Consider the following 22,924-nt stretch of genomic DNA (forward strand, 5'->3'; position numbering starts at 1 on the left):
AGGCCTCACTGTTCTTAATCAAACAACTGTCTGTATAAATCGAAGAGCTTGTGAGATGTATCAAATTTGATACACACAAATATATTCAAAGTAGACAAGATATCCTTTTAATAACATACTCAGTTATTCTATTTACATATACTAACAATTGTTGCAACCTTAAGATCTTGAAAGAGTACACCATCTATCCAGATTACTCAGAGTAAGTGAAGTTGCACAATTCAAACACGGTATCACAATTGTAGGCCTATTAGTATTACATCCAAACAAGTCTTTCTACTCTTTAATGCCTCCATTAATATTTGCAGCAAATGATTTCACTTATGTACAAGATGATTATGCTGGAGGAATGCCATTGGGCTTATCTTAGTTCATCCATCCACAAATACTCTAGCTGAGTATTAGAAACATAGAACATAGAAAATATCCAGTTAGTCCCACTCACTTGATCTTTCTCCATAGACTTGCAAACGTTTCCATTTCAAGTATATAATGACAACAAGTAGCATTTATGTATTGTCTTAAATGTAGTAAAGCATCCCAATGCACTCCACAGGAGTGTTAGCAAACAAAATCTGACACCAAGCCACTTAAGGAGATATTAGAACATTTGACCAAAAGCTTGGCCAAAGAGGTAGGTTTTAAAGGAGCGTCTTAAAGGAGAAAAGAAAGGTGGAGGCGGAGAAGCTTAGGAAGGGAATTTCAGAAATTAGGGCTGCAGTAGTTGAAGGAACGGGTGCCAGGAGCAATTAAAATTGGGGATGTACAAGTGACCAGAATTGGAGAAATGCAGCTATCTCAATGGGTTGTAGAGCTGGAGAATGTTACAGAGTTAGGGAGGGTTGAGGCGATGGAACAATTTGAAAACAAGAATAAGATATTTTAAAATCGAGGCCTTGCTTAAACTGGAGTCAGCAGGCACAGGGTGATAGGTGAACACGACTTGATGTAAGTTAAGACACAGCAGCAGAGTTTTAGATAAGTTTAAGTTTATGGAGGGTGGAACATTGAAGGCCAGCCGGAAGTGCATTGGTGGTCTAGAGGGAACAAAGACATAGATGAGGGTTTCAGCTTCAGATGAGCTGAGGCAGGGCTGTCGGGTGATGTTACTGAGGTAAAAATAGGTAGTCTTATATTCAATTCCCTTTTTAAAGTTACTATTGAATCTGTTTCCACCATCCTTTCAGGCAGTGAATTCCAGATCACAATTTGTTGCATAAAAAAAAGTCTCCTCATCTCCAGTCTCCCATCTGGTTCTTTTGCCAATTACCTCAAATCTATGTTGTGGTTACTGACCCTATCAGTGGAAAGTTTGTCCTTGTGTACTTCACTAAAAAACATTCATAATTTTGAAAACCTCTATTAAATCTCCCCTCAGCAAACATTCCCACTTCTGGCCTTAGGGTGGAGGGAAGGTCATTGCTAAAGCAGCTGAAGATGGTTGGTCTTGGGACACTGCCCTGAGGAACTCCTACAGTGATGCCCTGGGGCTGACATGATTGGCCTCCAACAATTGCAACCCATCTTCCTTTGGGCTAGGTCTGACCCACCTGTGGAGAGTTGTCCTCTGGATTCCCCATTTTCAGTTTTACTAAGGCACCTTGGTACCACAGTTTGTCAAATCCTGCCTTGATTTCATTCTCACCTCACCTCTGAAATTCAGCGCTTCAGGCCTGGTTTGGACCAAGGCTGTAATGAGGTCTGGAACCATGTGGTCCAGGCAGATCCCAAACTAAGCATCACTGAACAGGTTATTGATAAGTGCCACAAAAACAAGAAATGCTGGAACCACTCAGCAGGTCTGGCAGCATCTGTGGAAAGAGAAGCAGAGTTAACGTTTTGGGTCACTGACCCAAAACGTTAACTCTGCTTCTCTTTCCACAGATGTTGTCAGACCTGCTGAGTGGTTCCAGCATTCCTTGTTTTTGTTTCAGATTTCCAGCATCCGCAGTATTTTGCTTTTATTATTGATAAGTGCCACTTGATAGCACTGTCAACAACTTCTTCCATCACTTTCCTGATGATTTCGTGAACACTGTTGGGTCAGTAATTGGCCAGATTGGATTTATCCTGCTCTTTGTGGACGAGACATACCTGGGTAATTTTTCACTTTAGCATATCAATACCAGTGTTGTAGCTGTACTGGAACAGTTTGGCTCGAGGCACAGCTAGTTCTTGAGCACAAATCTCCAGTATTATAACAATGCTGTTGTCAGGAAAGAAAACCGTTGCTGTATCCAGTGTACTGAGCTTCTTTTTTTTTTTTGATATGCATAGTAAACCAAATTGGCTGAAACTGGCATCTGTGATGTGGGGACTTCAGGAAGAGGCCAAGATGGATCATGCATTTGTTACTTCTAGTTGAAGCTGTTTGCAAATGCTTCAGCTTGATCTTTTGAAATCAGGTACAGGGCTCTGCCATTGTCGAGGATGGGGATGTTCATGCAACCTCCTCCTTCCGTTAGTTGTTTAAATTGTCCACCATCATTAATCATGGGGCGGCACAGTGGTTAGCACCGCAGCCTCACAGCTCCAGCAGTTCAATTCCGGGTACTGCCTGTGTGGAGATTGCAAGTTCTCCCTGTGTCTGCGTGGGTTTCCTCCGGGTGCTTCGGTTTCCTCCCACATGCCAAAGACTTGCAGGTTGATAGGTAAATTGGCCAATATAAATTGCCCCTAGTAGAAATGTGGTAGGAATATGGGATTAGTGTAGGATTAGTATATATGGGTGGTTGATGTTCGGCATAGACTCGGTGGGCCGAAGGGCCTGTTTCAGTGTTGTATCTCTAAACAGACTAAGTGGCAGGACTGCAGAACTTTGATCTGATCTGATCTGTTGATTAGAGGATTGCTTAACTTGGTCTATAGCATGCTACTTTTGCTGCTTAGCATGCATGTGGTCCTGTGTAGTAGCTTCAACAGGTTGGCACCTTGTTTTCAGGTGCACCTGGTGCTGTCCTTGGGATGCTCTTCTATACTCCCAATTGAATCAGGGTTGGTCTCCAAACTTGATTGTAATGGTAGAGTGAGGGATATGTCAGGTCATGAGGAAGGAGGCCATTGAATTCCCTCACCCAGAGAACATTCTGTTTCATTGCTTCTTCCAAGTGGTGTTCAACATGGAGGAGTACTGATTCATCAGCTGAGGGAGGGTGGTAGGTGGTAATTAGCAGCAGGTTTTAATGTTTGAGCTGATGTCATAAGACTTCATGGGGTCCACTCCCTCCTGACTTTATGTCACTGTGCTGCCAATACGCCACAAATGGACATTTTTTTTAAAAAAGCGTTTGAACATAATTTTTTTTTAATTTAAGAAACTTACCTCTATACACTAATATAACTAGCAAATGGTCCTAAATAGTTTTTTATAATCATTTTCAATTATTTAATATTTGGTTACTCACAGGTGGTGGATTACACACTTATCAAGATGCTTATGTGATAAACACATTTTCAGCGATATTAAATCAAACTGCACCAAGTTACCATCCTTTGTTTAAAATTACATTCTAAAACACACCCCAATTGGTGCTGGTTCATGGCAGAAATTTGCATTCGATGACATGCAGATGAGTTTGAGTGGAAACTCGAAAATAAAACACTTCCCAAAACTGAGTGTTGATTACATCCAAAACAGAAACTTTACCCCAGATGTTTCCACCCCTAAAGGACATTACAGAACCAGATGTGTTTTTTTTACAACAATTCAATAGCTTTATGGACACCATTTTTGTTGAGTTTTTTTTTCAAATTTACAAATTGGATTCAAATTAACAAACTGCCATAGTGGGATTTGAACTCATCTCCAGATTATTAGTTCAGGCTTCTGCATTACTAGTCCAGTAACATAACCACTACACTACCACATCCAGTGTGCCATGACCAATCATGTCCACTGCCTACATCCAAGCTCTTTCCAGAATTAAATCAATAGATAGAAAATAGAAAGCAGGAACCCAAATTTTCCCTTTGTTATGCCAGACGTCTTCAGGCCAGTTGTTGCACTCCTATAATGATTTAAGCTATCAGCACCGAAACAGGATCGAACCTGGGACCTTCCTGTTCTGTGGCAGTGAGTAATTTGGAAAGGAGGGGTGGGCATCCTTATTGATGATGGTTGCGATGATTGTAAGCATGCATCCTACATTCTAACACTCTGTGGTGCCAATTTATTCATTCTCTGTTAATTAGTATCATCTATTAATGTTAATGAAAATAAAAGCTGACACTCCAGTGCAGTACTGAGGGAGTACTGTACTGTCAGAGATGTCGTCTTGCAGAGGAGACGGTAAAACAAGGCCAGTCTGCCCTTTCAGGTGGACATAAAAGATCCCATGGCACTAATTCGAAGAAGAGCAGGGGAGTTATCCCCAGTGACCTGTCCAATATTTATCCCTCAATGAACATCACAAAAACAGATTTCATTATTACATTGCTGTTTGTGGGAACTTGCTGTACGCAAATTGGCTGCTGTGTTTCCTATATTACAACAGTGGCGACATGTCAAAAGCACTACTTGGCTGTAAAACGCTTTGAGACATCCGGTGTTCATGAAAAGCACTATATAACTACAAATCTGTCTTTTAATCGGTAGACAAGAATGAAATGATTAGATTTGTTCTGGCTTCTCACCTGAATCATGAAGTCTTGTGCTCCAAAAGTATTACAGTTCTCAGCAACTTTAAAAAAGTACAATTTTGCGCAAAACTGCATCAGCAAAATGGAAGCATTGTGGTTTTATGCAAATGTGTCAATAAAAGCAGTTTGCATTCTCTGCTATAAAACAGAAAATGCTAGAAACACTCAGCAGGTCAGGCAGCACCTGTGAAGAGAGAAACAGATTTCTTGGAACTGGTATTCAGCACAAAAACAAGTTGTTTTTTTAAAACAATAATTTATTCCTATAGAATTCTAAAATACAGTAGTTTATTTCATGCATTTCTTTTATATGCATAAGTTGTTCTGTCCCTTTATTCCTGCATTGTAAGTGCTTTACAGACCACTTAACCCTTTTACCATTTGTATCTTATAATATAATTTGTATTTTAAACCTTATTTTATAAATTCAGTAAAAATTTGACATCTAAAATTTCTCTTGACATTCTGAAACAGTGAATTGTTTCACTTGTTCTAGATTGAAGCCTGCAATCTTTTTTTCCCTTTTTAAAAATAATAGAAAAGCAAATCATGCAAGATTGTACAATTCACGCAGCAACATGGACTCATTACAGTCCAAAAAGCAATTTGATTAGTTTCAGTTATCTGAAGCAGTGATCAATGAAGGGAAAAAACAAAAACCCATACAGAGAAATCAAGAATCGGACATCAAAAAGAAACACCACACCACATAACTGGCATTCAAAAAATGGACAAAATCTACATCCATCCAAGCCTCCCCCAAACCCCTGATGTTTCCCAACACTTTTTTAGGCACCACGGTGATACAACTGGCATTTAGCTTCAATATTAAATTAATTGTTCATTTAGCATTGATTTCTCTTTGACAGGTACTTAAGTCAAAGCATTTTGTAGGTTTGCTCTGAAGAATTGACAGTAATCCTTCTATTCAAAATGCCAGATTTGATTATTGTCCTGTGAACTGCAAAGTCTCATTTCCACATCCATCCGTCCTTCAGCAGTGCGATAAGAAGTAATGCACTTGTTGGATTTGGGGTGGAAGATCATTCCGTCCTGTAAATAAAAAATATAGTTTTATGTACTACACATTCAAGTAGTACATCAGTAACAAGCAGACACAGACTTAGAATTTATCTGTAGAAGAATGAAGAGGTAGTCCAAAAGAATTTCCCCATGACTGGAATATGGAACATTTTACTACAAAGACTTTTGTTAAAGAGGCTTTCATATCATTTAAACAAAATTAGATAATTGAAGAGGAAGAATATAAAAGGATAGAGAGATACATAGAAATGGGATTAGAGTGGAAGGCTCTAGCTAACACCGACAAAAGTACAAATAGACTCCTTTCGTGCCATAATTTCTGATTCCATGCTCACAAAATTACTCCAGAAAGACTACTGAAACAATTTTTTAAAATTAAAATGTCAATAAGAAAACACATCAGGCATTGTCAACTGAAAGAGCTTCTTTTTAATCAAAATGCGAATACACCTTCTACAGTGTTGGCATGCTGGTATAAATTTAAAATGTTGTTGCGATTCACCATCTCAATAAAAGTGTTTCACCATACTGACAGAATGTTTATTTTTGAAAATATTCATCAAGCTGAGGGACATCAGGGCTGAAGAACGAAACATTTTCCCACTTAATTCACCCAGTACCTGCAGCAAATTCTCCCAGTTCAGGTATCAAAGAACAAACAAACAAAGAAAATTACAGCACAGGAACAGGCCCTTCGGCCCTCCAAGCCTGCGCCGATCCAGATCCTCTATCTAAAGCTCCTGTACTGCATCTCAATAATGTGAAGGCAAATAGGGAATTGGAATGCATTATTAGGGCAAATATATTTATATTTAATTTTGATATATTAACAAAACACAATCCTTTCTTGTACAAGGCCTTGGCCAGACCACATCTAGAATGCAGTGTTGATTATGGTGGGTGATAGGTCTTGGAACAGGTTCAGAAGAGAATGATGAGTTCAAAAGGTTGAGGGATGATCTAATTGAGGTGTTTAAAGTGACAAAGAGATTTAATTGGGTAGGTACAGAGAAATTGTTTCCTCTGGTTGTGGATTCTAAAACATGAGTGTTCAGTCTTAAAATGAGAACTAGCCCATTTAGGAGGGAAATCAGGAAGGACTTCTCCACACACAGGGTAGTGAAATTACGACCTCTCACACCCAAAAGGCTGTGGATGTTTCATCAATTGAAATTTTCAAGACTGGTGTTGATATATTTTTGATAGGCAAGGGTATTAAGAGATAGGGAGTAAAGGTGGGTAAATGGAGTTGAAATACAGGTCAACCATGATCTAATTGAACAGGCTCAAAGTGGTTGAAAACCCTTCTCCAGTTCTTATATACGTAATTTAAAGGCTCTTGGTTTCTCATGTGAGTTTAGAGAGCTGGAAAAGTATAGACTTTGAGAAGCTATGATTGAAATAGTGAAAGGATTAGACTCCATCCACATGGATATGGGCAAATCGAACCCAACCAATTAACAGCCCATCAGTCTACTCTCAATCATCAGCAAGGTGTTATTGACAGTGCTATCAAGCGGCACTTATTCAACAGTAACCTGCTCACTGATGCTCAGCTTGGGATCCATCAGGGCCACTCAGCTCCAGACCTCTGCAGCCTTGGTCCAATCATAGACAGAAGAGCTGAATTCCGGAGGTGAGGTGGGAGTGACTGGCCTTGACATCAAAGCAGTATATGACAGAGTGTGGCAAGAACACGAGAAATAGGAGCAGGAATAGATCATATAACCCATCAATACGAACATGGCTGATGTTAGGCTTCAACTCACAAGAAAGAATCAAGGAGCCCAAGCAAAACTGAAGTCATTGCGAATCAGGGAAAACTCTCCAGTGCTTGGAGTCATACCGAACACAAAAGGAAGATAATTGTGCTTGTTGGAGGCCAATCATTTCAGACTCAGAACATCACTACAGGAGTTCCTCAGGGATTGTCCTCAGCCCAATCATCTTCAGCTGCTTCATCAATGACCTTGTTTCCATCATAAGGTCAGAAGTGGGGATTGTTCACTGATGATTGCAGTGTTCAGTATAGGTCACAACTCTTCAGATACTTAAACAGTCTATACCCGCATGCAGCAAGACCTGGACAACATTTAGGCTTAGGCTGACAAATGGCAGGTAACAATCGCGCCATACAAGTACCAGGCAATGAACATCACCAACCAGAGAGAATCTAACCATCTTCCCTTGACATTCAACAGCATTACCATTGCTGAAATCCCTACAATCAAAATACTGGGGGGGGTTATCACTGACCAGAAACTTAACAGGACCAGCCATATAAATATGGTGGTTGGAAGAGCAGGTCAGAGACTGGGAACTCTGCAGCGAGTAACCCACCTCCTGACTCCCCAAAGCCTATCCACCATCTACAAGTCTGGAGTGTGACAGAATACTCTCCACTTGGCCTAGATGAGTGCAGTTCTAACACTCAAGAAGTTCAATACCATCCAGGACAAAGCAGCCCACTTGACTGGCACCCCAATCACCACCTTCAACATTCACTCCCTCCACCACCAGCGCACAGTGGGAGCAGTGTTTACCATCTACAAGATGCACTGCAGCAACTCACGAAGCCTCCTTCCAACCTCAAACCTCTACAACATAGAAGGACAAGGGCAGCAGACGCATAGGAGCACCACCACCTGCAAGTTCCCCTCCAAGCCACACACCATCTTGACTTGGAACTATATCAACGTTCCTTCACTTTTGCTGGGTCAAAAACCAGGAACTCCCTACCTAACTGTGGATGTACCTACACTAAAATAAAAGCAAAATACAGCGGATGCTGGAAATCTAAAATAAAAACAAGAAATGCTGGAACCACTCAGCAGGTCTGGCAGCATCTGTGAAAAGAGAAGCAGAGTTAACATTTCGGGTCAGTGACCCTTCTTCGGAACTAACAAATATTAGAAAAGTCATAGGTTATAATCAAGTGAGGTGGGGGTGGTGTAAGAGATAACAAAGGAGGTCTAGATTGGACCAGGCCACATAGCTGACCAAAAGGTCACGGAGCAAAGGCAAACAATATGTTAATGGTGTGTTGAAAGACAAAGCATTAGTACAGATTAGGTGCAAATACACTGAATATTGAACAGCAGCAAGTGCAAACCTGAAAAAAAACAGTGGGTAAGCAAACTGAACAAACTAAGATGAAATGAAATAAATGCAAAAAAAAAGATTGTAAAAAATGTAAAAAAGAATGTAAAAAAAAAAAAGGAAGAAAAAATAACTAAAAATGAATGTAAAATGGGGGGCTGTCATGCTCTGAAATTATTGAACTCGATGTTCAGGCTGTAGTGTGCCTAATCGGTAGATGAGATGCTGTTCCTCGAGCTTGCGTTGATGTTCACTGGAACACTGCAGCAATCCCAGGACAGAGATGTGAGCATGAGAGCAGGGGGGAGTGTTGAAATGGCAAGCAACCGGAAGCTCAGGGTCCTGCTTGCGGACTGAGCGGAGATGTTCCGCAAAGCGGTCACCCAGTCTGCACTTGGTCTCCCCAATGTAGAGGAGACCACACTGTGAGCAGCGAATACAGTATACTACATTGAAAGAAGTACAAGTAAATCGCTGCTTCACCTGAAAGGAGTGTTTGGGGCCTGGGATAGTGAGGAGCGAGGAGGTAAATGGGCAGGTATTACACCTCCTGCGATTGCAGGGGAAGGTGCCATGGGACGGGGACGAGGTGGTGGGGGTAATGAAGGAGTGGACCAGGGTGTCGCGGAGGGAATGATCCCTTCGGAATGCTGACAGGGGAAGGGAGGGGAGGATGCGACTAGTAGTGGCATCACGCTGGAGGTGGCGGAAATGGCGGAGGATGATCCTTTGGATATGGAGGCTGATGGGGTGAAAAGTGAGGACAAGGGGAACCCTGTCACGGTTCTGGGAGGGAGGGGAAGGGGTGAGGGTAGAGGTGCGGGGAATGGGTCGGACACGGTTGAGGGCCCTGTCAACCACAGTGGGGGGAAATCCTCGGTTGAGGAAAAAGGTCATATCAGAAGCACCGTCATGGAAGGTAGCATCAGAGCAGATGCGTCGGAGACAGAGAAACTGGGAGAATGGAATGGAGTCCTTACAGGAGGCAGGGTGTGAAGAAGTGTAGTCCAGGTAGCTGTGGGTGTCGGTGGGCTTATAATGGATATTAGTAGATAACCTATCCCCAGAGATGGAGACAGAGAAGTCGAGGAAGGGAAGGGAAGTGTCAGAGATAGACCATGTAAAGGTGAGAGAAGGGTGGAAATTGGAAGCAAAGTTGATAAAGTTTTCCAGTTCGGGGCGGGAGCAGGAAACGGCACCGATACAGTCATCAATATACCGGAAAAAGAGTTGGGGGAGGGGGCCTGAGTAGGACTGGAACAAAGAATGCTCAACATATCCCACAAAAAGATAGGCATAACTAAGACCCATGCGGGTACCCATAGCGACACCTTTTACTTGAAGGAAGTGCATGGAGTTGAAGGAGAAGTTGTTCAATGTGAGAACAAGTTCAGCCAGGCGGAGGAGGGTGGTGGTGGATGGGGACTGGTTGGGTCTCTGTTCCAGGAAGAAGCGGAGAGCCCTCAAACCATCCTGGTGGGTGATGGAGGTGTAGAGAGATTGGACGTCCATAGTGAAGAGGAGGCGGTTGGGACCAGGAAACTGGAAATTGTCAAAATGACGTAGGGCGTCAGAAGAGTCACGGATGTAGGTGGGAAGAGACTGGACCAGCGGAGAAAAATTGAGTCTAGATAGGAAGAAATAAGTTCAGTGGGACAGGAGCAGGCTGACACAATGGGTCTGCCAGGACAGTCCCATTTGTGGATTTTGGGAAGGAGGTAGAAGCGGGCTGTCCGGGGTTGTGGGACTATGAGGTTGGAAGCTGTAGAGGGAAGATCTCCAGAGGAGATGAGGTCAGTGACAGTCCTTTGGACGGTGGCTTGATGTTCGGTGGTGGGGTCATGGTGCAGAGGGAGGTAGGAAGAGGTGTCCGTGAGTTGGCGTTGAGCTTCTGCAAGGTAGAGGTCGGTACGCCATACGACAACAGCACCACCCTTGTCTGCAGGTTTGATGACCATGTCGGGGTTAGACCTGAGAGAACGGAGTGCCTCAAGTTCAAAGGGGGACAGGTTAGAGTGAGTGAGGGGGGCAGAGAAATTGAGATGACCAATGTCTCGCCGACAGTTTTCAATGAAGAGATCAAGAGCGGGTAAGAGGCCAGGGGGAGGGGTCCAGGTAGAGGGAGAATGCTGGAGGCGGGTGAATGGGTCTGCTGGTCGGGGGGAGGACTCCTGGTCAAAGAAGTGAGCACGGAGACGGAGGCGACGGAAGAGCTCAACGTCATGCCGAGTGCGAAATTCATTGAGGTGGGGGCATAAGGGGATAAAACTGAGACCTTTGCTGAGTACAGAACGCTCAGCATCAGAGAGGGGGAGGTCAGAGGGTATAGTGAATACATGGCAAGGGGTCAGATCAGAAGGGGTGGGGTCAGAGGGAAGTGAAGCGGAAGGAGGATCTGGAGGGGCATTAGTCCCCATGAGCTGCTGGAGCTTGCGTTCCTTAACACCTGAAAGGAAGAAAAAAAGTTTTTTGTTAATGCGTCGGATGAGACGAAAGATGAAATGAAACTGCGGAGTAGAACAGCTTTGAGATAAGGTGAGGCAGTGCTGCTGGAGAGAGAGGTCCAGTGTGTGCATGTGGCGGCACATAGCACTGAGTGTGGATCTCAGGATGCGGCGAGAGTAGCAGTCCGAGGAACGTTGTATTTCTCGGAGATACCTGTGATCCTGGGTGGTTTCAAAGCATGATGGGTGAAACTGCAGTTGGAATCCACGTGGAATAAGTCGGAGCCGGAGACAGTCACTGAGGAAGGAGATGTGGCTGTGAAAACGAGTTTTGGTAGATACCTTATCAAACACCAGGAGGGAAATAGAAAGCAATGAAGGTGAACAAGGTAAAAGAGACAAACGAAAATCCCGTCGGAGAGAAGAGCAGAACTTCTTCAAGGTAGGCATTCCTGGAAGAGAAGTGGCAGTGAATTAAACACTAAAATAAAAGCAAAATACAGCGGATGCTGGAAATCTAAAATAAAAACAAGAAATGCTGGAACCACTCAGCAGGTCTGGCAGCATCTGTGAAAAGAGAAGCAGAGTTAACGTTTCGGGTCAGTGACCCTTCTTCGGAACTGACAAATATTAGAAAAGTCACAGGTTATAAGCAAGTGAGGTGGGGGTGGGGCAAGAGATAACAAGGGAGGTCTAGATTGGACCAGGCCACATAGCTGACCAAAAGGTCACGGAGCAAAGGCAAACAATATGTTAATGGTGTGTTGAAAGACAAAGCATTAGTACAGATTAGGTGTAAATACACTGAATATTGAACAGCAGCAAGTGCAAACCTGAAAAAAAACAGTGGGTAAGCAAACTGAACAAACTATATGGATTGCAGTGGTTCAGCACCAATTAGGGATGGGCAACAAATGCTGGCCTTGACAGTGATGCTCATAATCCATGAATGAATAAAATAAAAAAACGACAATTCAGAAAACATAGGTACTGTCTTCTCCGCACGTGCAGAAGTCTGTGCTTCTGTTTACCAAATTGGCTAATGGGACCCATAAAGAAATGCAAATACAAATGGCAAGAGTGATCTACAGAGGTGCAGCAATAAGCAAAAGGAGAATAAATCAATTGAAAGATTTAAATTCCGGTTTTCCTCTTCATCTATTTTATTTACAGTTATATTTTAGTTACTTACAGGTTTAAATTCCCATCGAATAGACTCTGGAACAGGGGAGTCATCTGATGGGCAATACCTCATTCCAATGGAATTCTGTCCTTCTATCACTTCTGCACACAGTTCAGTCACAGAATTAAACCGAATTTCCCCTTTGGATGTATATTCAAAATACTGTTTTTTTAAAAAGAAAAGTTGTGTATGAAATAGCATATCCCAAAAGTAGTGAAATTATCAATTGCTTTATTAAGAACATAATGTAAATGATAAAATATTTTTAACAAGTAGAACTAAAGGAAAGATAAAACACTGACTTGGTGTAAAATTATACAAAGGCTATTAACAGATAAACTTCAGTTTGGTTTATTGTGGTGTACTGTTAATGATGTGCATCCTTTTGCAGTTAACAATAACCATTACAATGTAAAACATGCACTACCATTTCATCTTAACACTGTGTCATGAAAACATGCTTTCTGTCAAATGATTATTTTTAATCCACTGGCTAGAAACCCGAATTGAATTTTAAAAACGGAGACCAAAGGTGACTTGAGCTCGAAGCTAAAGATGGCTAGCCCAATTTGATCACTGTACTTTCCACATTCCAATTCATTGAGATGGAGACCACTGGGCTGAATTTTACCAACCCTCCGGCATCAGGGGTATGGCAGGGAGACCTGGAAAATTCTTCCAAGAGAGGCCCACTATGACCCGACACCGACAAGCCGCGTCGCACTATAATGGCGGCAGAGAGACCTCAGTGTGGGCCACCCCCCACCCTTCGGCGGCGGGGCCTTCATTTTAATATTAAAATTAATTAAAACACATGCAAATAAACTTAAAATAAAAGCAAAATACTGCGGATGCTGGAAATCTGAAATAAAACTAAGAAATGCTGGAACCACTCAGCAGGTCTGGCAGCATCTGTGGAAAGAGAAGCAGAGTTAACGTTTCGGGTCAGTGACCCTTCTGTTCCGAAGAAGGGTCACTGACCCGAAACGTTAACTCTGCTTCTCTTTCCACAGTTGCTGCCAGACCTGCTGAGTGGTTCCAGCATTTCTTGCAAATAAACTTACCTTGTCCCGAAGGCCATCCCATGCCGATATTCAGAAATCAGAGGCGCGATACTGGTGGCGAGGAGGGAGGAGTGAAATTTTCAGGATGGTGGGGGGAGAAACGGGGAAAAATCTTTCCATTGGCTAAAGGGATGGTGGGAAGGGGTTGAAGGGCAAAGTTCAGGAGGCAAAGTTGATTAGCAAGAAGAGATTTTCCAGAATGTAAATAACATTAAATGGCCATTGGGGAGGGTGGAAGAGAGGCCTCGATCAGTTGATAAAGTTTTCAATTTCAATTTGCGCACAATGTGCCTTTAAAAGGCTAAACTACGGGTAAGGGCTTGAAGCCCTTTAAAAATGGCGCCTGCCTGGTGGCACCAGATGCCATTGCCGGGGACGGAGCGGCTGCCCCCTCTATGATGTCAGGGGAGGCCGTTCCGCCCCCTCCATGAAATATCGCAGGGGCTCAGCAACGGGCGATCCGTGTGGGTGGATCACCAACTTATAAGCGCGCTGCTGCAATTTGTGGCACGCTGGTAAAATTCAGGCCACTATGTCTGTAAAGACCTATCAAAGACAATGACCTGGGGAATATGAGTGAACCACATGAGTGTCCCCATTAGCAAGGGAACAAGGCAATCACCTGAGGTTTTCAACTGTGGAGATGAACCACTAATCGCATGGACAAGGGGACCCTAGCCAAGATGGGGCTCCCAGACATGAACGCATCAAGCTATAAGCAGGACTTAAAAGCAGTAATCTCAGGATTACTCCCAGTCCCAAGTGCAAGTGAGCATGGCAATCGGAAAATTGAGTGATTGAACACGTGGCTGGAGAACTGGTGTAGGAGGGAGGGCATCAGATTTCTAAGACATTGGGATTGATTCTGGGGCAGGTGGGACGTGTACAAGATGGACGGGTTGTATCTTAGGAGGACTGGGATGAATATCCTTGCTGGGAGATTTGCTAGTGCTATTGGGGAGGGTTTAAACTAAATTATCAGAGGGATGGAAACCGGAGAGGGACCTCAGATTGGAGGGAAGCAAAACTGGTAACCAGTCAGGGGGTGGGAACCAGGAGCAAATATTAGAGAGGAATACCAAGGTGAATAGAATTCTGGGGGAAACAAATAGCAAGAGAGCAGGGAAGAGTACGTTCTTAGCTGGGGTCAGAGTAAGGGAGAAAGTAATAAAGTCTGAATCATGGTTAACGTGCATGTATGTGAATGCACAGTGTGGTTAAGAAGACTTGTGAGGTACAGGCGCAGATTGCCATGTGGAAATATTATGTTGTGGCTCAAAGCAGAGCAGGACTGGGTGTTAAATATTACTGGATACAAGGTGTTCAAGAAAGATAGAAAAGGGAAAAAAGGAGGGGTGGCAGTATTGATTAAGGAGAGCATTGCAGGGCTGGAGAAAAAGGATGTCCCAGAGGGGTCGAGAACAGAATCAATTTGGCGAGAGCAAAGAACAAAAAAGGTGCAGTTACATTGCTCGGTGTTGTCTATAGGCCACCAGCTGGTGGAAACAATATAGAGGAACAAATCTGCAAGGAAATTATAGAGAGGTGCAAAAATTATAGGGTAGTTTTACTGGGGGACTTCAATTATCCAAACATAGACTGGGATAATAGTAGTGTAAAGAGCAGTGCAGGGTAAGAGTTCCTACAGTGTGTTCAGGAAAATTTTCTACAACAGTATGTTGCTAGTCCAACAAGAAAGGAGGCACTGCTAGATCTGGTTCTTGGGAATGAGGTGGGCCAAGTGGATCAAGTATCAGTAGGAGAGCATTTAAGGGATAGTGATCATTGTATCATAAGGTTTAGGCTGACTATGGAAAAGGACAAAGAGCAATCCAGGGTCAGAATAATTAACTGGGGAAGGCCAACTTCAATGGGGTAAGAATGGAGCTGGGGCGAATAAATTGGAGTCAAAAGCTGGCAAGAAAACCAGTAGAGGAACAATGGGCTGGAGACCTGGTGTAGGAGGAAGGGCATCATATATAGAATAAATATAGAATATAGATAATATAGAATAAAGGGCACATTTCTAAACGGGGTGCAGTAGCAGAGGGACCTGGGTATATCTGTGCATAAGTCATGAAAGGTGGCAGGAAAGATTGAGAGAGCAGTTAATAAAGCTTACAGTATCCTGGGCTTTATTAATAGAGGCACTGAGTACAAGAGCAAGGAAGTTATGTTGAACTTGTATAAGACACTACTTCAGCTTCAGCTGGAGTAATGCATCCAATTCTGGGCGCTGCATTTGAGGAAAGACGCAAGGGCATTGGAGAGAGTACAGAAGGGATTCACGAGAATGGTTCCCGGGTTGAGGAATTTCAGTTATGAAGATAGATTGGAGAAGTTAGGACCGTTTTCCTTGGTGAAGAGAAGGCTGAGAGGTGATTTGATAGATGTATTCAAAATCATGAAGCACCTGGACAGAATAGATAGACAGAAACTGTTCCACTCGTGAAAGAATCGAGAACGAGAGGGCACAGATTTAAAGTATTTGGTAACAGAAGCAAAAGTGACATGAGGAAAAACTTTTTCATGCAACGAGTGGTTAAGGCCTGGAATGTGCTACCTGAGAATGTGGTGGAGGCAGATTCAATTGAAGCATTCAAAAGGGAATATAACAGTTTATGAAAAGGAAGACTGAGCATGGTTACGGGCAGAAGACAGGGGAATGGGACTGAGGGAATTGCTCTTTCAAAGAGCCAGTGCAGACACAATGGGTGAATGGCCTCCTTCTGAGCTGTAACAATTCTGTGATAATGGGAGTGCCTTGAACACAACCACCTGAACAATGAGACCATAGCTGTGAGAAGGGGATTTCCAGACTTGAACAGATTAAGTTGCAAAGGGGAATACACTAGTAATGACCATGTTTGAATCACTGAGTGACGGTCATGAGACAGGCCCACCCTTCGCATGTTTAACTTCTGCTTTTTCTACAGTACAAAGACAAGCAGTTGAGATGCTGACAAGAGTAGTCCCAAGTGGGTCCCTCCTTCCTCCCTCTCTCTCTCCAACCCACCTTGCAAGCTTCAAACCCTGTTTGCTGACCGCGAGCACCCAGGGACGCCCCTGCTGCAGACAGAGACTCCTTGAAGGAAATCACCCCCGCACTACTGTCTCCAGGAGAACAGCCAAATCAGCTGTCTACGTCTTTAAATCGGAAGCATCAAGACCAAGAATTCAGCCTGAAGCCAGCCGAGTCACCAACCTCCACAGATTGAATACCCCTTTTATTTCTCTAGATTCTAATTTGACTAATCTATCCTCCCCTTCACTCTGTAATCTATTTGTGTGCGTTTGTGAACTTCGAGTGTGCGTGTGTGAGTACAAGTCGGAGCGTATTTTATTATTTTAGATTAGTTTTAAGTATTATAAAGCTAACCTCTTTCTTTGTCAAACTCAAGAAAACAGGTCTGATTGTTTCTTTTATGATCACAGCATGTAAACAGTTAAACAATCACTGAATTGGCAACTAGATCCTTTTCAAAAAAGAAGTAAACCTGTTGCAGTCAGGTTTGACCCCTCCTCACTTGTGGATTAGTAGGTCGATTTTAGATTGGATAAGGAATTGGTTGCATTCTCATAGACAAAGATAGTTACCAATGGTTGTGGCTTTGCATGGGGACCAGTTATTAATAGAGTCTCGTGGGGATTGGTGTTCGGACCATTGCTCATGTTTATCATTGTTCATCATTGATCTACTGAAAGTGTTGTGGGGGGAACTGTTCATAACTTTCAGATGTTACAAAGATTTGTGTGAATATTAGAATCTTAAATGAGAAAAATGGATTACAGGCTCATCTAGTTGCAATGAGGAAATGGACCCACATCTGGCAGGTGTAATTTATTACAAATAAATGTGATGTTGTGCACATGGGTAGGGTAAACACCAAGTCGGTGTATACCAGAGTTACGTGCTCGAGGTTGTTGAATAATAGAAAACTCTGCCTGCTATGGTGTATGAATCTCTCAGAAAGGTAGTTATGTCAGGAGATACTAGTTTAGATGTCAGGAGGTACTACTTTCCTCCACTCCCCCCACCCCCCAAAGAGTCACTGACCTACGGAGCACATTTCCAGCACTCAAAAGGGAGCTTTACAAGAACCTGAACAAGTTCCTGATTGTGGCAGACATTACGCTCAGTATATAGGTATTGAGGGACATCTTCCTGTCATGGTGGTCTGAAGATTCTTTTTCCCTAAATTGGTTCAAATTTTTCCCTCTTTTATTGGCCTCCCCCCAGGAGACTGCGTGGCTGGTAGGAGCCAGATGACGTCACAGTGTTCCCAAGTTATACCATGAGAGTAAAGGATGGGAAAAGACCACTAAGCATGTGGTCAGGGATCTTTTGCTGTCCTTTTCAAACATTCACAAGATTCTTAAATGCTTCTGTTCAAACATGCCTTCAACCCTCAAGGTAAATATGTTCCCATTCCTCTCCTGCTCAAAATCTCCAAATTCTCAATGTAAAATAAGCATTGAGACTTCATCATATAGATAAGAAACGGTATAGAAATATGTTAATGTTGGAGTTCAGACAATACATCCACAACCAAAGCACTGACATACCTCAGCTTAACACATGCTGTTGGGTGTCCTGTGCACTTTCAATCTTTTATTTTATCAGAGGTAAAATTTTTTAGTTTGTGGGAACCAATCTTGTTGGTTTCACAGATGACAACTCTGATTATAGCAAGCAAGATCCGCTCATACTACACAACTGATGCATCAGCTGCCAGCCCATACCTTCCCAACGGATCCACTTGCAAAACAAAATTCCTATGCTTTCAATGATGCAATAATACTTTGATTACAGGAAGCTATTAACTTAGTGGTTGGGTCCTTGGGGGAAGCTGTCAACCAGCAGACATAGCACAGACTAATATTAGCAGTAGAAACCTTGCCCACTGAAATCTCAGCTGCCATTGTAAACTCGAAGAGCGATTCTCCCATCACATTTCAGCTCAATGTACGATATTTGGTTGGCATCCTTCCACCTATGAAAGATGATGGACATGCAGCAAACAATCCATTTAGGTGGGGTGTCTTCTCTTGTTGCATCTTTGTTGATAGCTGTGAAGGCCAATCCTTGAGAGGCAGTTTCTGCCACAAGTGCTGCACATGAAGCTGCCAAGTGATGCTGTGAGTTGTTGTTTTTGGCGTTGGCGCCTGTTGCCAAGCTGCTGTCGAACTGGTCATCGTGGTAGTGCACACCGGTCACAGGATGTGTTGCCATTTCCCTCTTTCGCCAGCCATTGACTTCCAAGTGCAACAGTCAATATTTAGGGCCTTCACGTCCGATCTACCAAAGCTGGCTTTGTTGATTAGTGCCAACACTCTTGGGAGCTCTGCCTTTGAGAGGACGGACGTATTTGTGATTTTGTCCTACCGGGATATACCTATAATGCACCGCAGACAGTGAAGATGGAAATTATTGAGCTTCTTTTTCTGGTAGCTTTAAGTCACCCATGTTTCACGGCCATACAGCAAGGTACGAAGAACACAGGCCTTATAAACTATGAGCTTGGGCCCAAGAGTCAGCTTGGTGTTATGCCATGCACGTTTCGCAAGTCGGCCAAAGGGGGCAGCTGCTTTCCCTATGCTTATATAGAGCTCTGCATCAAGAACAGATTGTCCGTCACCATGCACCCAAGGTAGCAGAATTTGCTAACCACTTCCAGAGGGGTGTAATTTAGTGTGATCAAGGGCAGAGATGTAACACCTTGTCCCATGACCACTGTTTTCTTGATGCTTATAGTCAAGGAGAACAAGTTACAGGTGTGGGAGAGACAGCCCATGAGTCTTTGTAGCTGAGTTTTCGTGTAAGCAACAAACGCAGTTCTCTGCTCAGGACTTAATGTGTTTTTGTCTTCGCTTTCAGCCTTGATAAGATTGTAGAGCTTGCTGTCTGACCTTGTGTGCAAGTAGATTCCTTCCATATCTGCAGGGAAGGCAAAGGTCAGAAGCATGAAGAAGATGCCAAACAAAGAGTAGAGGCTAGGACACAACCCTGTTTCGCTCCATTCTTCACTCCGAAACTGTAGGAAGTGGAGCCATCAAACTGTACTGTGCAGTGCATGTTGTCATGGAAGAAGTGGATAAGACTGAGGAGCTTTGGCGGACAGCCAATTTTTTCTGAAATCTTGTAGAGCCCCACTCTGCTGATAGTGTTGAATGCTTTAGTGAGATCGACAAAAGTAAGGTAAAAGGAGTAGATTCTGTTCCCTACACTTCTCTTGTAGCTTGCATATGGAGAAGATCATAACCACAGTAGCTCTGCCGGCACGGAAACCACTGGGTACACTCAGTCTGCAAGTATAAATGGAGTCTTTTAAGTAAGTGTTATGGGCAGATGAGAAAGAGGTCTAGGGTTCCCTTTCAGCCTTCACCTGGTCTTACTGTAACAGGGTTTAATTTTTAAACACATCGTGTTTACAGCTCCCCCTTGGTGAATCCTTTTTCACCACTTTCCAATTATAAGGCAAAGAAACCAGCACAAACAGGTTTAAAGAAGAAAAGTTGAAATTTATTAAACATAAACTCTAATTCGGTTGACGCCTATGGATACACGATGCGCCCAAGCTAGCATGCATACGAGATACATACATGCAAACAGATACAGAAAAGAGAAGAAATAAAGTGGAAAAGTTTGAGGTAATATGTGAGGAGGTTTTTTGTGTTAAGGTTCTTCGACCTCACTATACTGTCCTTTATTGTAGGTAGATCTTGCTTTTCGTTGAGGCCCAGTATTATTCTTAAACCTTGTTCGCTGTAGGAGATTTTTCTCTCCTGGGGTTCATGTGTCTTCAGTACATTTGGAGTTCCGTGAGAAGAGATGGAAGCAGGCAGACAGGAGAAGCTGTGGTGAGCCAACCAGGAGAGATTTTCTCAGTCCAGGAGCATTCTGCTTTCTGCCCAAACTGTCTGTACAAATTCCAAAATCTCAGGTTGCCCAGGTTAGTCATGTGACTAGCTGGTTTGACCATGTCCGTTTGTGTATTCGGCCATCTTAGCAGTCAACCTGGAATGCAAACTCCCCCACCTTCAGCGTCTGGTGATCAAAGGTCCATTGTGCATTTAATGTGTCAAAGAATGGCTGCTTTGTCCTTCCAAATACTGTCTGTTAATATGCAAATGTCTTTTCCAGCCACAGCTGATCTGTTTAACAAGTTCTTTCTTCACTCCAGTTAACAGTTTAAAATCAATGTTCATGACAAAATTCATGTGCCTCATTCTTGGCAGGTGGGGGCCTAGCATGACAGTAAGACCCTAGCAAAAGCCTTCCCCGTGACACCAAAGAGTAGTAGTTGTTGCAGTCTCCTCTGTCGCCTTTGTTTTTGTACAGTGTGATGATTTTGGCATCACGCATCTCCTGTGGAACAGAGCCTACTTTCCTGCAACTAAGGTGGTCATAAAGGTGTGGCAATAGATGGGACTTTCCATGCTTGAGCAGCTCGGCTGGGATTCCATCCTTGCCCCGTGCTCTTCTGTTCGCTAGGCTGTCTATAGCCATCGAGCTCTAGTGATGATGGTGCTTCAGCTAACTCATCCATGACAGGAAGTTGCAGGAGAGCATTGAACACAGACTGGAAGACGTCCAACTCACAGGAGTACAGCTCACAGTAGTGTTCAGCCCAGGGGACATCGGTTTACTTCTGTAGGTGAGTACTTCACCATCCGCCAACTTCAGGGGAGCCGCTTTGGTGATGGCAGGGCCAAGCGCCTTTTGATCCCTTCGTACATAGCTCGTAGATTTCCTTTGTCACATGCAGTTTGGATTTCTTGACATTAGCTGATCCAGTGTTTGATAACATTTCAGCTCAGTGTACGATAAACACACCACATATATAGCAACACACATTCATTAAAAGCTATCAAATAAAATCTGCATATTGCCTTAAGGATCAGCTGAAGGATAGATCCGGCTATGGTAAAATTAATTAGTCTGAAACTCCAGTTCAACCATTTATTGTCATGTTCCCCACATTTCTGGCTTAAATGAGGTTTTAATGTATTTGACCTGTCTGCCCCAAAATTGTAGAAAAGTATATAGTGATTATGGTAGTGGTAATGTCACTGGACTACTAATCCAGGGGCCTGAACTGATGCACTGGAAACACAAGTTCAAATCCCATCATGGTAAGCTGGTGGAATTTAAATTCAATTCATAAAACTCTGGAATGAAAAGCTAGTTTCAGCAATGGTGACCATGAAACTACCAGATTGTCATAAAATCTTGTCGGTAATGTCCTTTAGGGAAGGAAATCTGCCTTCCTTGCCCAGTCTGGCCTATATGTGACTCAAGATCCACAGCAATGTGGTTGACTTTTAACTGCCCTCTGAAATGGCCTAGCAAGCCACTCAGTTGTATCAAACCACCCCCTTCTTGAGGACAATTAGGGATGGGCAACAAATGCTGGCCTTGCCAGCGATGCTCACATCCCAAGAACAAATAAAAAGTACTTCTATGATTAAACATTGCTGTCCTGTTCAAAACCCTACTCAGTAACAGCAAAGTTGATCCATATGCTCAGCAGAATGCTTTCCCTTTAGGTAATGCAAACAACCTTAACTCCAGAGGAAATATAAGCAAAAGTAATTGTTCATGATGCAAAATGGCTGTCTATTTGATTGGTAATACCTCTTAAAAAATGATTACAGCACATCAATTTATCAGCACTCCCTCACTAGCAAAATCCTAATTTTATTCAATTTGTGTTAGGCCCCCGATTCCTGCCAATATTATCTCAAATAAAAGCGGCTACATTCACTTTTACATAGTATATGACCATGTTCTCCATACTGTACATCAATATTATTTTAAAAGACCACAAACCTAAATAATTTCTTGCTCTAATTAATTACATTGAGAAAGTCCCAAGACCTGAACAGTTACAAAAATAACAGTACCCACCTGATTACCTCCCTGACCGTGGCATCCAAACAAAGACAGATGTGCTCCGATAGCGCTACTTTCTGGTGCATTGTAATCCAGGCATTCAGACTGAATCCCCACACTGCGGATCTGGAAAAAGTATCCCAATGTTAAAAACAATCCAATAAAAGAAACACATCAAATATGGGTCAGGTCCATTCACATATCTAGGTGTTGAGTGGATGGTTAATATTCCAATGAGCTAGCACAGTAAATATTAAAAGTGTTCAAATCAGATGGTCTTTCAAAATACTAAAACTAAAGCTGATGCAGCATTGGAGGTTCTGCTATGATTTAACTCCTGGTTATCATAATATTGCATCATATTTAAAATCCAAGCAATTAAATGTGTTCAGCCACATAATGTTGGCACACAAATAGTGATTTCCCCAGTCCTGAAAATAGACTGAGATTTGCTTTATCTCCTAGGCCTAGAATTTCCTTGTAATTGATGACGCAAAAGCAGCTGAGAAAAGTTGTGCGCTAGCGAATCACATCGGTTTTATGGCAGAAGCTCATT

The 22,924-nt window shown here is 42.9% G+C and overlaps 1 protein-coding gene across 1 annotated transcript in view; it reads right to left on the minus strand.

Annotated features, from left to right (window-relative positions):
- Positions 1-4,878: 4,878 nt before the first annotated feature.
- The window catches only part of poc1bl (POC1 centriolar protein homolog B (Chlamydomonas), like), a 60,656-nt gene continuing 42,610 nt past the window's right edge, over positions 4,879-22,924 (minus strand). The window contains exons 9-11 of the mRNA XM_068010039.1: positions 22,384-22,494; positions 12,418-12,570; positions 4,879-5,691 (exon numbers count right to left, since the gene is read on the minus strand). Coding sequence (XP_067866140.1) covers positions 5,563-5,691; positions 12,418-12,570; positions 22,384-22,494 — 393 coding nt within the window. The 3' untranslated portion in view covers positions 4,879-5,562. The remainder of the gene's footprint in view (positions 5,692-12,417; positions 12,571-22,383; positions 22,495-22,924) is intronic.

The sequence above is a fragment of the Heterodontus francisci genome, chromosome 2, assembly GCF_036365525.1.
Source record: "Heterodontus francisci isolate sHetFra1 chromosome 2, sHetFra1.hap1, whole genome shotgun sequence".
NCBI classification, from domain to species: domain Eukaryota; kingdom Metazoa; phylum Chordata; class Chondrichthyes; order Heterodontiformes; family Heterodontidae; genus Heterodontus; species Heterodontus francisci.